This window comes from Pavona decussata, unplaced genomic scaffold, assembly GCF_977016875.1.
Source record: "Pavona decussata unplaced genomic scaffold, jaPavDecu1.1 SCAFFOLD_912, whole genome shotgun sequence".
NCBI classification, from domain to species: Eukaryota; Metazoa; Cnidaria; class Anthozoa; order Scleractinia; family Agariciidae; genus Pavona; species Pavona decussata.
Genome location: NW_028145943.1, coordinates 221,939 through 240,025, shown reverse-complemented (window position 1 = coordinate 240,025; position 18,087 = coordinate 221,939). Strand labels below are relative to the sequence as shown.

At 39.1% G+C, this 18,087-nt stretch overlaps 3 protein-coding genes and 1 pseudogene across 5 annotated transcripts in view; 1 reads left to right on the top strand and 3 right to left on the bottom strand.

The window, feature by feature from the left end:
* LOC146448459 (E3 ubiquitin-protein ligase TRIM45-like) overlaps positions 1-18,087 on the bottom strand; it is a 216,495-nt gene that overhangs the window by 81,889 nt on the left and 116,519 nt on the right. Inside the window, exon 2 of one of the 2 annotated variants that reach the window (XM_085102529.1) lies at positions 4,749-5,483. The exons of the other annotated variant lie outside the window; for it this stretch is intronic. The gene's annotated coding sequence lies outside the window, so the exon portion shown is untranslated. Of the gene's footprint in view, positions 1-4,748; positions 5,484-18,087 lie in introns of those variants that run through there. 2 annotated transcript variants of the gene reach the window in all.
* LOC146448467 (E3 ubiquitin-protein ligase TRIM45-like) overlaps positions 4,749-18,087 on the bottom strand; it is a 79,135-nt pseudogene continuing 65,796 nt past the window's right edge. The window contains exon 2 of the transcript XR_014861052.1: positions 4,749-5,364. The product of XR_014861052.1 is annotated as an E3 ubiquitin-protein ligase TRIM45-like (transcript). The remainder of the gene's footprint in view (positions 5,365-18,087) is intronic.
* On the bottom strand, positions 5,975-8,449 carry LOC146448476 (E3 ubiquitin-protein ligase TRIM45-like). The gene has a single exon (XM_085102538.1). It carries the CDS (start codon positions 8,199-8,201, stop codon positions 6,063-6,065), a length of 2,139 nt encoding a protein of 712 aa, XP_084958664.1. The 5' UTR covers positions 8,202-8,449; the 3' UTR covers positions 5,975-6,062.
* LOC146448475 (uncharacterized) lies at positions 15,875-16,920 on the top strand. The gene has a single exon (XM_085102510.1). The coding sequence runs from the start codon at positions 16,104-16,106 to the stop codon at positions 16,836-16,838; it is 735 nt and encodes a 244-aa protein (XP_084958636.1). The 5' UTR covers positions 15,875-16,103; the 3' UTR covers positions 16,839-16,920.

Sequence of the window (18,087 nt, the reverse complement as noted above, 5' to 3'; positions counted from 1 at the left end):
AGTAAACTTAGACTAAAATAATAATAATAATAATAATAATAATAATAATAATAATAATAATAATAATAATAATAATAAATAATAATAATAATAATAATAATAATAATATAATAATAATAATAATAATAATAATAATAATAATAATAATAACGATGACGCTCGTGATTATAAGAGATTAATGATTGGCGGAAGCAGTTTTGAGCACTTGAGCTGGCGGGGGGGAGAAGGAGCTATTATCCTGAGTTTTATAATGACAACTAGTCTCCAATGCGCAATTTCCTGGACTACGAACACATGAAAAGTCGAGGCGACAAAAGAGAGAGACAAGAACTAAACAACTAAGCTTGAGGAAAGACACTCGGAGTGCAAGTGAATGATTGAAGCGACAAAAAAATATATCAAAATAAAATAAAAAAAGCGAGATATTTTTACTGAAAAACAGGGTTGCCGGTTGTACTTAGTAGTCGGCAGACACGTGCACACGAGTCGTGTTACTGAAGTCAGATCTCACACGTGATCCACAAAGTTGACTTCAAACGGGTTTCACTTGTGTCAACAAGGTTTTGTCTATTTTTCCTTTGTTTATTCTTCTAGCAGTTTAGTTATTCTCTCACGTATTGAAGAAGAAAGGATAGAAAGTTGGTTATTTGGGTTGCCCGGTCGGACCTCCAGCCGGATGTGGTGTCCCAGGTTAGAGACCATTACACCGATCTATTATATTTAAACCAGCTCAAGCTCCCTAGGGGGCATAGGGTGGGGAAAAAACGCGACATCAATGAATTTCTTTTTTTTCTTTTTTTTTTTTTTTTACACGACTTAGTAAAACAAGTCGAGATCAGTTCTGCAGAGTTGTCGTGTCTTCTCTGATATTCGTCCTTTATTTTCAGCCGATTTTTAACATTGCAAGTCTGTATGAAAATGAATATTCTCCTAACTACTCTTCATACATTTCTTATCATATTTGTTTAAACACCAAGACATTTTGTCTTTGCATTGTTGATCATTTCATTACAATTCTTTATTCTCATGCGTGCAATCAAAAGTATAGATTTTACCGGAGAAGTATTACCGCCTTATCTATTGTTATGCTATTAAATTTAAGCATCGCATTGTATTCAGTTTTTATAATAGATTAACTTGCGCTATTTTTATGGAGAAAACAAAACAAAATTTTCGTGCACGTAGAATTTCGCGTGGCAACTTCTCTTGAAGTCGTCTCGTTCCAGTCTATTCAAAAATCGATATTAAAATCAAGGCCATGTAGCCGATAAACTTCAAAGTACTCCACAAAAATTTAAAATTATCACTGAAATGAAGCAAACAATTGGTCAACAGAAGGACATAAAGTATAATGTGGGAAGCTTATTATTCGGAGTCTTAGTTCTAAAGTGACGTGGGTGTTTTTCTGTTGTCTGCGATGAGCACGTGCTTGTTTGCGCCCAAGAGAACGTGGGTTTATGAACCACAATTAAAAGGCGCGGCCTTTACCCAAAATAGCATATACCCGAAGAAAGGATGCAAAGTCCAGCCAATTTTACAATGGAGATTAGCTTAGATCGCTTTTCGGTCTTTGGACTAAGATTATTGTAGTATCTGGTTTTTATTATTATTATTATTATTATTATTATTATTATTATTATTATTATTATTATTATTATTTTTATGTAGGTGTTCAGGTGCGTTGGACCGTTAATGTCCATAGCCCGAGGGTCTACATTCAAACGAATGTTAGTCGTTCGGTAAACCCGAAGAGCCTTTTTGCTTACGAGCAGTTTACAATGCTCTAGTCCAAATTATCCTATTTGGGGGGAGGGGAAGACAGGGGGGGGGGGGGGGGTCCCCTCGGGATTTTTGTTTTCCATCCTATTTTTTTCCCTTAGCTTTTCAAATAAGACCTGGTCAGGGGGAGGAGTAAGAATTAGATGGTTGTCGTTGATCTCTAAATGTCCTTGACGAGAAGTGGCTACATCACGGAACTAGCAACTTTGTGAGCAAATATTATACCGAGTAAGTATACCCATCGCTATTCACTTCCGTTTAGGTGAATAATGGTTCAATATCGCCACGACCGTATCAAAACTCAGTGTAAACAGATTTAAAAGACTACATGGCGTTAAATCGTGCTTTATGTTGGCAAGAATACCACTCCAGTAAGGCGTGATTTCCATCAAAGCCTTGTGAATTCTGGTCCGGACCGTTTTGTGGTTTTGCTACAGCTCTCAGTGTACGCGTGGTGTGATTGGTCAATTTTGCGGGCCGTATTTCACTAAAGCAAACAATAAGCAAGAAACCGCGCCACACAACGAAAATGCTGTAGAAATATGAGCGTATTTCACTGTACCGCCCGCGAAACTTTATCTAGTTTCCTTATTAACCTCGGAGATTTAATAAATAACTTACTAGCTTCCTAATTACGGTTTTTTTCCCGTTGATTTAAGGCCCAAGCGCTTCGAAACTTACAGTCATGAGTTACAGTACGGGTAAGAGGTATGTTTTTTAAAAGCACGTGCCATTCTGTTAGACAAAAGGCAAAGTTTCGCAACCATCAAGAAAAATGTTCAAACTTCACAACGAAACGTCTAGAAGAAAATTGAGACAGTGAAAACGTGAATATAAATTTCCACGGTTTAATATACGAGTTCAACATCACAAGTGAACGATGTTTAAATTAGCGGAAATGATCTTGTCAATAAACTTGTTTGACAACATCGATCGAGTCAAAAACGGAGCATTACGTAAATGCAACAGGCTTGCTTCCGCCCAATCTGCAACATGTTTTGATAGCTTGAGCAACAGGATGGGAGTTTAGAAGTTACTTTATACATAAAATAGTTTATTTATTTGATGGCACGCGGTTACCATTTTAAATATTAAGGCTCTGTCAAGGGTGCTAAAACAGATTGAATATTAAAAATGCAGCGAGTGTATAAAGCAGATCGATCTGGAAACAACAAACACACCGTACAAAATCTTTATTCTTGAGAAAAATTTTATCTCTCATCACAAATTAGTGTTTTTAATGCCTTAAGGCAATTAGTATCTCGTTTTAAATACATTTACAACTTACTCAAGTCTCAACTTTTTCGTCTGCTTCGGATCGATAACGACTGACCTAAAGAACTAACTTAACAGCATAATCAATAGGAATATGTACAGATACTATATGTAATATCTTAACTTTATACTTCGCAAGCTAACAAAGTGTTCAAAATATATCAACGCGTAAATAAAGAGCTAACCGCAATGGATCTCAACGTCTCACGCCTCCACAATAAATTCACGCAAATTCAAATCTCACTGCACAGCTTCCATCATAAATAGTTCGCGGAATCAAAAACATCTCACCTCTTCTTCATAGCGGGCAGCTAGATTTCGAGCCATTACTGTGTACTGAACAAATGTCTGAAACAATTCGGATGATTTTTGCTGCAGCTTAGCATCTGGCAGCTCGAAATTCCGCGATCCTGACAACAGTTCCGTTTTCAATTTCTTCAGCAACATGAAAACATCGTAAAGGGTCTGAATTTCTTCGTTAAATTGCGGCATGTCCTCGCGATGATCTTTCAGAAGACAGGGAAACACGACAGACTTCTCCAAGGATTTCACTTCGTCGGCGAATTTCTTCAGCGCTCCGAGCAGGCAATTATCCGAGTGAAACTGAACTATGTTTTGAAATTCTTATCCTTGTCTTAGTGATAAGAGTGGAAAAAATATGTAAACAAGATCTTTTTAGACTATCTTATTTCGCCCATAAATGTTCAACCAGAACTCAGTTTTACTGTACAGCTAGGGAATACAAAGAAAATCAATGTTTGGTTTTACACTGTAATCTTTGATTGATTTTAATTTCCTCCCACGTGTAGTGTATGGCTGCCAGCAGTGTGGCCAGGGTGCATCAAGGGATTTTCTCCGAGATGTTTGTCTTCTGACACAATTGTATTAAATATTCGAATTGACGGTCTGCAGATTTTCAGTCGGATAACTTTCGATGTTGCCAGTTTTTTTAAAAATATATTCGATTTATTTTATTCGACTGTTTAATATTATTATTCTTTCATCAGTTATTCGGTGGCCGTCTATGCGCGTCTCTCGCCCCCCTACCTCCTGATGCTATACGAATCCCATAAAAAGGCAGAGAGAAGAAGAAAAATAGATTAAAAAAAGGAGCCCATTATGGGCTCCTGATTAAAAATAATTGGAAAAAAAAGCGATAAGTGGAAAGTCTCGGTGATTGTAATCCACTTTACATTCTTGTCGAAAAGCGCGGGAAAACAGAAAGCACATGTCTATTCACGTAGCACGTGAATAGAGCATCTCCGGACCCCACCTCCCATCCTCTTCCCTCTGCCAGTCCCCTCCAGATGGTATAGAAATTCCTCAATCGAAAAGCGCGAGAAAACAGGAGGCACGTGGCTTTCCAAGTGGCACGTGACGGAGAAAGGACGACTAAGGATTATACCAAACTGTTAATAACTTTCAATAAATAAAGAAACGGTGCCCATTATCCATGCACGTGATTGATCAAAAAATGTTTCTACATCACAAACGGCACTGGGCTGTTGTGATACCCTTTGTGATATCGATCGCGGCATAAAAGAAAAAGGTATTACACGGATAATTCACCCGTTCTGTTCGCACAGTCGCCATTTTTATTCCGTCTCTGTTTAGTACAAACCAGTCAATGGTGATGTACTCTTACGGTAACTTATGAACAGAGGTTTAAAAACTAACTGAAAATTACACAGATATTTTATTGATACACAAACTATTTGTTTCTTTGACGTAATAAACTACTTTTACAACAGTAATTTCTAAATCACTTGAGCTTATTGTTACAATATTTAAGCAGATAATTATGTAACATGCTTACTTTAAGAGTAGTATAACACTCGCGCCTTAGAAAATAGACACTCTAAACTTTTTGAGCGTACACTAAACACTTGCTAATCAAATTACACATTCAAGTAACGTATTGTTCGTACAATCACAAACTAGCCAATATAAGGCGCAATGTCCTTCATGATAGAAAGATTAAGGATCACGCTTACGACAAACGGCAAACGGCAGAAATGATCACATGACCATGTTTATCTTACGTTTGCCCCTCGCTGTTTTCAGTTTCTCATTAAAATTGAGCAGTTTTACGTTAGGATCAAAGGCCAGAATTAGTTTATACTATTCCAATCTATGTTTCTTTCAAGAAAACACAAAACAAACCTCACGTTCGCCGTTTGCCGTAAACGCGATTCTAAATTTTTTCATTTGCGTTACAAACAACGCCTCAAATTTTGCTTTCCAGTCAACAATACTCATCCTCTCTTGTGTTCGGAAAACCGGAAAAAGTTAGCAGGATCAAAATATATCCTGTACTTAAATCTCATGACATAAAATATTATAGAAAAAGAAACCTGAACATCTCCACGGGAAACACTACTTTCTGCATCTGACAAAATTTAAATTTTGTAAAAAACTATGTTGAAAAACTTTCAAGGTTTTACATATCTATTACATTCCCAGTCAGAAGCTATCTTAATACGATAAAATAGGCAAAGAATTAACTTGAAAAAGGTCCCTTATGCAAGACTTTTGAGCCGCGACTCTGAATATAAAGCTGACGAAAAATTTATCCGCTGCAGAATTCTTCGCGTAAAAGGGATTTTATCAAATTAAATTCAAACTGAGTTCTAATCCTGGATCAGATATTAGTCTTCTTTTAATTTCAACTAACTGGAACCTGATGGTATCCACAATGACAAAATTTACAACTACATTATTTTCACACACAAAAAAAAATGGTACAGTACCAGTTGAGCAGTAACAGAAACCATCTTGAAAGCTTTTCCTTATTGTCTTACAAAGCGACTTAATAGACAAGGGCTCTGACCAAACATTGAATCAAAACATAAAGATATTCATTACTGCCGTTGCTTTTCGAGAAGAGGACAATTATCACTCAACAAGAGACTTGCACTCAAATATTTGAATGCGGTGATTGCTCTTATCACACACAACAATTTGGTTGTTACTTAGCATTGTTGCAGACGACGGATATTCAAATTCTCCTAAGTTGCTGCCCTGCCAACAAACTTACCATTCAATTCAAAGACTTGTATTCTGTGATTATCCATATCACACACCATCAGTAGTCCTGACTTAGTCACTGACAAAAAATTTGGACGATTAAACTCCCCATCCCCTCCCCCCTGCTTACCAAACTTATACTTATACTCCCCCTCCCTACTGAACACTTTTATATTGTGATGATCACCGGAGTCTGCCACTATGAGATATTCATCACACTGAACACAGTGGGCAGGATAACTAAAAAAATCAGGCCCACCTATCTTCATTAGAAAATGGCCATCAGGGGAAAAGATCTTAATCAGTTTGTTACCTATATCTGCAACAATAATATTACCCTGACTATCCAAGGATAAACCAAAAGTATCAGAGAGCTGACTATCAAGGCTTCCTTTCCCACCAAACATACCCATGTACCTACCCTCCCCATTCAAAATCTGCACTCTATGGTTATCACTATCTGCTACAAAAATCTTTCCATCCTTATCAAAGGCTATTCCATAAGGATATACAAATTCTCCCTGATTGCTACCCCTGCGACCAAAGGATCGTATGAAATAACCATTACTGTTGAAGATTTGAACCCTGTGGTTCCAAACGTCAGCTACTGCTATTTCATCCCTGTTACTCACTGCCACCCCCCGAGGATACTGAAACATTCCAACATCCCAACCATTTTTTCCAAAAGATAAAACAGGTTTGACATGAAATGGTTTTATAAGCACAGTAAAAGGACTAGCAAGAACATGTTCCCCGTTAACCTTAACTGACAATTTACAGCTACCTTGAACTCTAGGAGTGTAAGTAATGTTGTAGATTCCATCTTTGTTATCATCTATTTGCACATTTGTCACGCATTCTCGCCCATGCTCGTCTCTCATCTCTACCGTTAAATTGTCACGTTTATTGTAACACTGTTTTTTGTTAGCGATTCTTGTGGTCAAATTGAATGGAGCTTCACGTCCAACAGTTCCTTCTCTGAGTCCTTTGCCTTCAGCAGTGGATTTATTTGCTTTTGTAGGGAACAAAATTTCCAAGAATCCAATTTCTTCGCTTTTGATAACGTCCTCAATCTTTTGGTTTTCCACGAAAACCACAGTTGGCAGATATTCAGGGTCACGGGAAACATGCTTGGCTTGCTCTGCTCCTTCCAAAATTGCTGCCAATGATTTTTTGAGCTGAACCATCCCGGCGCTAATACTTCGTGTTAACAGTTTATCAGCTTTTTCCAGCGATGCTTCGATCAAAGTTATTTTCTGCAGAATCTCAGTCTTTGTCCTCGCAACACTTTCACCCAACTTCCTTGTTTCGTTTTCCACCGCAGCGAGAATATTTTGTCTCTTCGCTTGAATTGTTTTGATCAAGTCATCAGTAAACCAGTTGACATTTCTCTTTACGTTTTCGCCTTGCTGAATCAGTTCAGCGTAGTCTTCATCAAGTTGTGTAACTAAGTTTATATATGCCTGTAAGTTTTCTCTTTCTTCTTGTATAAGAGCTGTCATCTCGATCTTCTGAGCCTCGGCTTCTTCTTCGATTAATTTCAAAGTATGTCCTCCATGATCCAAAGTGACACAAGTTTGGCAAACTGCTGTTTCGCATTTCTTACAAACATATTTTAACTCTTCTTTCTGGTGTCCTTGTCTTGAGCAAAACACGGGTCGCTTCAATACATCCTCATTGTCCTCGTCTTGGAACTCTTTCACCGCAAGAACACGATGATCTTTGTTGTTTCGCATCATGTTGTGTCCAATTAGGCACTGCTCACAGTAAAATATGCAACACTGAAAGCAGTGCGAAGCCTCGGAGCTTTTCTTGTCGCAGTTTCCACACGTTACTTGGGTTATGTTGCATTCTTTTATGGCCAGGACATCAATCATGCCGTTCAGATAAAAGCTGGTCGGAAGATCCTTCAGATCACCGCTTGCAGGCACTCTGCTAAGGGCTTGGCACTTCGGACATCTGAATGCATTTTGACCGCCACTCGTCTGATGCCAGTGTTTCAAACAATGCAGACAGAAACTGTGTAAACAGGGAAGCTGTTTGGGATCCTTAAATAAGTCCGAACACACCGGACAAGACACTTCTTTGCGGAGATTGTAAAACAACGTTTGGATATCCATGATGTTTTCACACACGAACGTAGAGTGATCTTTGCGGGCAGTCTTTACCACACAATGGAGTCTCGTTATTTTCTATCTTTAGCTTTTGTAGGAGTCTCAGTGTATGAGCCAATCACACAATGCTGCATTAAGAGGCTGTTGACGGTTTGGTTTTGGTTTCTGATTCCCAGGAATGTGCTCTTGGTGCGATAAGTTTTTGTTTGCAAAGAAGTCATGCCGATCGAAAACAGGAAAAGGTCGAAGAAGTGAACTTTATTATTAAAGCTTCTTTTATAAAGCCCTCAAACTACAGAATAATTATAAATATTGTCAATATAACAGATGCGGCGGAGGACATTACTTAAAAGTTGGTTTTAGTTATTAGAAAAAAGGTTAATTCTCTTCTATTCTCTTCTACTTTCTCGGCACTCTACACCACGCAATGGAGTCTTGCAATTTTCTACCTATGAGCTAGGAATCATTGGCGTATGAGCCAATCATAGAAAGCTGTTGTAAGAGGTTGATGACTGTTTCGGTTTGGTTTCTGATTCCCAGGTATGTGCTCTTGGCGCGCCGAGGTATTTTTTGATGTCGCAAATTCACGCAAATCAAAAAAGAGATGAAATACGAACACGTAGTCGATAAAATAGGGTCAATGAATTGAACTGTGAAGCTACCGCGATAATAAGAAGTAATGTAAATACAGTCGAACCTGTATATATCGGCCCTGTATTAAGCGGCCACCCTCTATTAAGCGGCCAGTTTTTAAAGTCCCGATTGTTTGCTCATACAAACGCTGTATTTGTTACCTGTATTAGGCGGCCACCTCTTTTAAGCGGCCGCGGCCACCCTGTAGCAGTCCTATGTTTGTCTTTCTTTGCTATCTTTACCTGTATTAAGCGGCCACCCTTGAATGGAAACTAAGCCATATCTTATTTTATGCGGTATTTTATTGTGTTTAAAATGCGATCCTGCATCACTATAAAGAAATAACATGTACAGAGCTACTGTAAGCTGATACTCGGCCGTTTGATATAGTTAACGCTATTCAGATGTCTGCAATGTGCTGAAGTACAGTACCATATCACGAACGCTAAAAAAAAGTTTGTTTTGAATATGCTTCACTCTTTAGCAAGAAATTCCTCTTTAATTAACTTGTTCTTCAGCCATGTGACATTGAACATTGAGCGTAACAACTACGAAATGACGGAATGAGATATTTTGTTGTGAACTGTAAGTCATAGAAATAGAGCACTGTATGCCGTAGGAGAGTAGAGGACAATTAATTGTATGGTACTTTTACAAAATGTTACGTATATTATACCGTTAAGTTACAAGTTGGCACTGAACTTTGTTTAAAGCATTGATCACTTGAAAGAGTGTTGATTATCCTATTGTTTCCTTGCATGAAGTGTTTTTGTATGACACGCCATTAAAATCAACATTAGACCACGCCCAGTGAGTATTTTTAGTGATCCTGTATTAAGCGGCCAGTTACTCAAGTCCCGAGGGTGGCCGTTATATACAGGTTCGACTGTATAAAACTTTTGCGGCGAAGCTCACTAGGAGAGGTAAGGTTTGAACATTTTTAATTCACTTTTCTTTTCCTGGATTTTCTCGGCAGTATATTTCACCTCACTGCGAAGTGCTTTGTGCCAATCTCAGAGCTCTGTCTTTTTTAATTAAGGCTGTTGATTGTTTGGTTTTGGTCTCTGATTCCCAGGAATGTTTTCTTATCGCGCACAGTTTAAGCCTAATAAGAGTAGTAAATTAAACCAGGGTAATGGGCTCCTGATTAAACACAGATAAAAATAATACACATTAATTCAATACTGTGAAGTGTGTCATTTAAAGCCCTTTATATCATCAGTTATAAGCTACCAATTCGCAACCTCGTTCCCAGGGTCTCTCCTCTTCACACCAAGACGTGAAGAGGACAGACCTGGGAACGAGGTTGACTAATTCCCTCCGTGGCGACGGAAAATCGGAAATGGTTGAATATAAGTAATAGGGTACTGAGATCTTCACTTCTTTCAATCGAAACTTTCACAGGACGTAATTTATATGTAAGGTCAGGCTTTATTTTCGCTTGATAAAGCGCTCCCGTAAAAAGGAACTGAAATAAGGATCGCCACAGATCGCTGCTGAAATTGGCACTAATCGTAGTTCATAGTAAGCGGAGTCAAAATGGACTTTGTAATAATTACCACTGATGAATAAAAAGAGTAGGGGAGGGGCTGGAAAGTAAACTTCATGTTAGAATAAAAGGTTGCCACCGTCACGCCCTCCAAACGCCTCCAAGTATTGTTTCATAAAACAAACAGCAGGGAACAAGATTCGTGCTAAGTGAATCAGCGATATTTTTACATAGGATCACTGTGGTAACCTGTTATATCAAACGAACAAAGAAAGTCAAAGTGTAAAGGCAAGATATAACGTACTATGTGAAAATATGGTTTCCGGGTGAGGACACTATCCCCAGTCTCCTGCATTCAAGGCGACGTGACGACCACAACACTACAGGTGAACCCACAATGACAGCGGGCGAAGTAACACCAGGAGCCACAATCAGGGATGGAGACCGGAAACGGAGATGCCATTTTGACTTGTGGGCTTTTCCCCAGGTGTTGTACCAAAAATCTATTTTTAGAAAAAATTGAGCCAAAAGCGCTACGCGCACGCGTGTAAATGGCCAGGATCGTGCGTGGAGAAATTGAAATTTTTTTCGGCGTTCAAAATGGCGTCCAAATTTTAAAACTCTGCCAGGGAATATCTTCTCAGTGCCCATATTTAAAGGAATTAGACTCTCACAACGAAAAGGTAACAATTGAAAGAAGAGGGGGAAAGTTGGAATAAGCGGCCTATTGATCACACGGCTCTCACAGTAAAGTCAAAAAGGCGCCAAAACGGTGGCGCTGCGCGCGTTGCTACAGTTTAATGTAGGAAAGAAGCTTAAGACGATTGTTACACGAGGCAATTTTCCTTGCAACTTGCAACGCACTGATGATGACTGAAAAGCATTGCAAGTTGCAGAGGGGGTGTCACAGGTTTGCAATTTTTTCGCAACTTAACACTTCAGTTTTTTCGTTGTCACTCAGTTTCTTTTCATTGTTGACAACTGCCGCCATCTTGAAATCTCCCGCGAGAGAAGGACGCGCTCTGATTGGCTCATCGTGTCAAAATTACATTGCAAGTTGCAGAGGAGATGTTACTGACACCCAAGCAACTTGTGTCGCATCGTTGCGAAAAGTAGAGGATAGTTCAACTTCTATTGCAACTCGCAACGCGACAATTGCAGTTGCAAAATGGGCTGTTATACGTCAAATTTTTCTTGCAACTTGTGACGCAACGTTTGTTGCGTTGCAAGTTGCAAGAAAAATTGCCTCGTGTAACATGGCCTTTACAAGAAAATGTACTCAGACACGTAAGTACTTTAACTTTACTGAATTTTTTCTCAGCTGCTTTCCGTGTCACTTTTGCCAGTATGATATGGTTTATATAGTACCCGAAAAATGTCTAAAGTTCAGTTATCTGTTGTTGGAGGAAGTCACAACAGTTGTGGAAAGTTATGATGCTGCAAAGTTGTTACGCAATTTTCGCAACCTCCATATTGAACTCTGTCAGCTTTCACTGTTTTCTTGCTCATGTTGAACCGCTGGAAAAAGAGCTTTTTGCTGCTTGGAATCAAGTTCCGTGGCCATGCAAAGGAAGAAGGAAAACAACAACCGGCTACATGGATGGTCTTTCTAACCAGGGAAAAAATACGCTAAAAAATTATACCTTCTCACATTCGTAAAACCGCAGCCGGTTTCTTGGCTATAAACAAAGCCTATTACTGATGCCGGGATATAAAACAGTGGAGGATGCATTTGACTGTAACCGACATTGAGTTGAAACATTTGAATTGGTTTCTGAGTTTTAGTGTAGATACGTACTTCAAAGACAGCCTTCAAAATAAGGTCAAAATTGTCTTCTGTCATTTTAGCTTGTTTTCAATCCCGCAGATATGCATGAAAACTTGTCGTTTGTCTGCTAGTAGTTATGTTTCATCCCGTCAGTTCTTAAGGTGATTCCGCTGAAAAAGAAGGAGTATTTAAAATTGTCTAAGACTTGGTCCAGTTCATGACTATGTTATGAGCATTACAAAAATGCAATAAAAAATGGGGGTCACCGTGTTCGTTTTTGTGCAACCTGGATGGCTATTATAGTAAATAGATTACCCACGAGGTTTATATTAGAAACGCTAGTAATCAGAAAAGGGAACTATCATTTCTAGAAAAATTAATTTCTTGCATTAAAATATCGAAGCAGTTCAACAAAATTTACTTTAATCTTACACAACAAACTATTTTCATTGAACTGGAATTAAGATTATGAAAGAAATCAAAGATTTTGCTGCGTGTGCACGTAAGCAGCACTACCTAAATATCTCAAAGTAGAGTATTAAACTTTTCTTTAAATCGCGATATATAGTGGCCAACCGTATGACATTTAAATTGATGCATTAAAAAATGGGGGTCACCGTGCTCGTTTAAAAGAAAAGGACCATTTATTTTCCTGCCGAGCTAAACCTCAACGAAATCCCGTAATGTTCTGCGTGCGCGCGCTCGTGCGCGCGCTAAATGACGCGAAAAATTATGCGCAGCAAGGATGCGCAATGCAATTCAACGGAATCACCTTAAAGGGAGAGTTTCACGGTTCGGCGCATGTGCGAGCGATAACGTAAGCGCTGTCAAGCCAATTGTTTTTGGACTGACCGGCCAGTGTCTCGGTCACGTTTCAGAAAGAAACAAAGAGGCTGTCCATGTAAAACACATGGGGAATTTTGCAGCGCCGTTTCGTGAATGTCCCATGACATTCAAGAAATGCCAGAACTTATGCGAACGTATACGGTTTTATTTTAGTACAATGTCGATATCTCGCGGCATCGACCTTTTTTTATTACGCGCGGTTCGAAAAGCCGAGAAGCTCCCTCAAACTTACGTACTTAAATCCAGTATTTCATCAGCATTCAGCGATAAACTTACTATAGTGTGTACGCTCGTTAGCCTGATTTTATTAGACCAGCGAGAAGGCGAAGAACGAGAAATCCGCAAGCTTCAAGAAGCGATGCGACCGTTTAGTAACAACAACACTGAGCGTCCTTCCGAGATGCTGGAATGCATTTGAGAAAACTCTGCCATGGTGGCAAATCAAAACTGCGTTTGCCATTAATTCGCAATGACCATAATTTTATAGATAAATGAATACCTTACAATAGATTTTGTAGTTTGCCGCAAATCTTTTGGATTTTTTTTCTGCTGCCCGCTATTCGAGCCCGACTACAACTAACTCGCACATTTGCTCTCATTTATTCGCTTAGCGTCTCAGTGTTGTACAATTTTTTTCCATCCAAAGCAAAACACTGATGTTTGATGCTATTTGTCCGTCGAATTCTCCGTTTTTGACAGTTGACTTCCATATGAACAAACAGTACGATTGAAATCTGGAAAATCCTCGCGAGTTCATCCAAAGCCAGTTGGTGACCTTTGCCATTTCCAGCGAAAGCAGATGTGCCGCGAAATCGTTGTCTATTTTAAACAGACTTATCTCTTTACCAATTTTCCACGTTTCTTGTTAACTTGACGTATCTTGTTAACCACACAGGATTTCTACATCCACTCCACTCTGTCCGCTTTAACTTCTGTGCTTCCAGAGAGTCCACAGAACGTCCCGTCGCCGGTCGGCCGCGACGTCTCCTTGCCGATCCATCGACAAAAATGTCGTTTTAGGATGCTAAAACACTTTTAACCTTACAAAAACCGAACTTACATTTACAACAGGAAACAAAGATTATAAAAAGTGAAGAACGAAGAGCGGATGATCCAAATTCGGGCGCGATTTCAACAGATTGTTCCACCACAAGCTCGCATCGAATTTAGTGTCGACCCGGACAATTTATTTTTGAGCCGGTCTGCTCGCGCATGCGCTTGACCGTGAAAATCGGCCTTTTGCGTATTTTGCGAATTGTTAGCTTATTTTAATGTTTAGCAAATTTATCCTGCGAACTTGATAACAAGAAAGAGTTTGAAAACAGATAACAACGTGTTTACAGCTTTCTCGTCCCTTGGATGAGCATAAAAATCAACAACTAATAAACAAATGAACATTAATCTCAAGTCTTACGTGTAATACTTTTAGAAGGCAGTAACCCAATAGCTGTCATAAGAGGCAGGAAGCTTTTCGGCGAAGAGCAGTAATCGAGAAATTCACTTCTGACCGATGTTGAAAAATTTGGCACTGATCCTGTGAACGAAATCTACTCAATTCGACAACTTTTAGCTTGACAACGTAATAAACTGAATTCTTTTTAACCTTTCGCTCGGTAATCCCTAACTTATTTAACCATTTCCTCAGTTTCACAGGCACTCGGCATTAAACTGAAAAGTCTTTTATGCTAAACTTTGGCCGGCTTATTGCGTAAAACCATACACTCGTAAACTGACAATTTACGACATTTGGTGCAAGCGCCGAATCGAATATTCATGCCAGTGAGCGTGCAGAAAACGTTTGAGACGATGGCCTTAACTCGTCTCCTCAAGGATTTACCACCAATTTGAAATAAATGGTTGAAACTGACTTCTCGAATAAAATTTAAGTTTATCATATATCAGCATCGCGGAGAATATTTCATATTTGTACTGTAGGGCCATGTTTTCTTCTCAGCCAGTAGAATTTCCTGGAGTTGTCCCCAGTCCCCAATGCTTTAGTTTACAGCTGTAGTTTAGTGAGTTTAGACGGAGGAACGTAAACATGTACAGGGTAATAAAATGTTATTTTCACATTCAAAGTATTTAAAAATTATGTAATTTTGCCGAAAGAGAACTGGACTTTCTGTTACATTTTCCATATAAGACAGTAGCCCCACGCAAATTTGCGTGTATCAACGCGGGTTTATGACGTGAAGGGTGGTGCAATTTTTTCTAAAAATAGATTTTTTGGTACAACACATGATAGGGACGCGTGGAGCCCACGCTTACGGTCTCCATCCCTCATTTTGGCTCCTGGTAGCACAGCTTATTCTTATTATATCACTATTTAAGATTACTCAACGTTTCATGCACCAATAAGCCAGTATTAGGTTATATTACGACAGAGACGTGGGTATTATGCATTTTCTTACGATCAAAACTGCCAGGTTTTTAAAATAGATATCCTTACACTGTAAGCGAGATAAAATCTACAGAAACAGCGATGATGAGTGTTCGTCAGAAATCGTACACAGTTGGCAAGTATGAAATAAAAGGGGAAGTGTCACGGGTGGTTTTATTTTTTACCTCTTTTGTCATAAATATTGAAATAACACCTTCACTTAGCTACAAAATAATCCTAAAATAACGAGAGGAAAGAAATTAACTCGATTCTTGAAAGGAATAACCCGTGATCTCTTCTAGCGCATTTGGAAAACGAAAACGCGAAAACTTGAAAAACGTTATAGGCTACATTTTTCGATCGAATCCGACCTACTCTGCAGATGTCTCGCTAGAACAAAACTATAGACAATTATTATTACTTTTTCTTCTGATGACAGACAAACATTTTTGGGTTTTGAAATGACATCAGATTCACGTGATACTTCCCCTTTAAAAGAGTCGACGCCAATATATGAAATTATGAGTCGATGGCGGTAGCATGCTTAGCACGTGTTAACCAACAGCACCACACGAGGGAAAAATAAAATGTCACGTTGGCTCCAGACAAATCTAAGGGAGCTTTGAATGTAAATAAACGGGTCGGAAAGAGCTTTGGTCATTTGGTTTCAAGCAGGAATAGACGAAGGATCAAACCTTGGTGTACGCACGGTTTTTTTAAGGGAGAACAGCTCGTCAACATTCATTTTTGCATCATTTTGATTGAGCTACGTTGGAAAGAATTTGACAACAAATGGAGAGGCGTTTGCATTCTGTCAAGTCTTCCTTTCTCGCTGTAATGGAACAGTTTGTGCAAACGGTTGATTTGATGGACAGCACAGTTTTGATCCCGATGAAGCTGATCGATTTGCCAGTGAAAGATTTGATTCCACAAACGAAACGTAGTACCGGTAATAACTTTCTGCTGAACAACATGAGCATGCGTGCTTTCTATTTCATGGTGAAAGCGATGAGAATTAAATTGTCGCAAGGATATGGTGGTAATGGGGAGACCTATGTCCCACTGGAACGAGAAATCCAAGATTCTTGTCACCGATTAAATCAGCTCGCTTTGGTCGCAAAGTACATCAAAACTTCCATACTTAACCTTGGCCCGAATCAAGAGCTGCCATCCTTCCAGGAATTTCAAAACAAAGCGCAGTTGGAGAATTGCCTGCTCGGAGCGCTGAAAAATTTCACCGACGAGGTGGAATCCTTGGAGAAGTCTGTCATGTTTCCCAGTCTTTTGAAAGATCATCGTGTGAGCGAGGACATGCCGCAATTTAACGAAGAAATCCAGACCCTTTACGATGTTTTCATGTTTCTGAAGGAACTGAATGCGGAACTGTTGTCGGGGTCGAGGAATTTCGAGCTGCCAGATGCTAAGCTGCAGCACAAATTATCGGAATTGTTTCAGACATTTGTTCAGTACACAGTAATGGCTCGAAATCTTGCTACCCGATATGAAGAAGAGGTGAGATGCTTTTGACTTTTAGAGTTACGATCGACTGGAGCCCGCCACTCATGGAGAACTTTTTTGAGGTGCTTTACGCACTGATTGATTTGAACTGAACACTTTCTAGTAGGATTAACCTGATTAATAGTACCAGAAAATATATCTCGTAACCCTATTGAGGGGTAATTTCGTTAGTATACTAGTATTGTTCAGAAAAATATTCCGGCTTGAAAACTGTGTCTGTGTTTTAAAAATAATGTTTGATGGCAAAAAAATGCATCTTGCTGATTTATAAAAACTCACGGCACTAATATGGAAAAAGCTCATTTGTGATTAATGGTAAATTGTTGAACAAGAATAAAGATGTTTGTTAGGTGCTTTATAACATGATGAATTGTTTGCTGTTTAAGGAGTTTTCATATTACTATCTCCTCGCAGTTTTTATCACCCTGCAGAATTACGGCGTAACACTTTTCAGGTTAATTACGTAATAATCCAAACTCCAGTGATAATTTGTACACCTTTTTCCCCGGCTGAAATAGTGGCCGCAGTTATGTAATGCGTATTCTAATACTTTACTTCCAGAAGTCTTGTTCTAAAAACTTTACGCCTAGAAGTTTCGTTCTAAATAATAAGACTCTATGGCGAATTTCACGCACAATTGTCGCTTCGAACACGCTTGGGGAACCTTAAAACTGATCCCCACAAACACACACCGTCGCTTATAGCTTATCCGCTGCAAATAGAGTTCACTTTTCTTGCCAAAAGAAGAGTGAGTCAGCTCAATTGTGACTTTAGAAGATAGCATTGTAGGTAAAATTGTTGCAAAATCCGAATGATTTGGCCGCCCCCAAAAAATCACGATCATGATAAACTTAAAAAAGGAAAAAGCATATTGCTTATCATCACTCCAGGCGGGGGGGGGGGGGGGGGGGTGTTATCCTGAGCTTTAAAATGGCATCTCGTCCCCAACTCGCCATTCCCTGGACTACGAATACATGAAAAGTCGAGGTGAAAAAAGAGAAAAAAAAAAAAAACGGAAAAAGTAAGCTAACATACCAAGAAGTCACGGAGCTAGGCTGAGGAATGAACACTTGGAGTCCAAGTAAATGAGCGACAACAAGAAAAAGAAAAAATAAAATAAAAGACGAGACATTTTCACTGAAGAATAGGGTTGCTGGTTGTACTTAGTAGTTAGCAGACACGTGCATACGAGGCGTGTTACTTAAGTCACTCGCACGTGATCCACAAAGTTGACTTCAAATGGTTTTCACGTGCGTCG

Excerpts from the sequence above, each read along its gene's own strand:
- LOC146448476 (XM_085102538.1), bottom strand. The coding sequence starts at position 8,201 with ATGGATATCCAAACGTTGTTTTACAATCTCCGCAAAGAAGTGTCTTGT.
- LOC146448475 (XM_085102510.1), top strand. The coding sequence starts at position 16,104 with ATGGAGAGGCGTTTGCATTCTGTCAAGTCTTCCTTTCTCGCTGTAATG.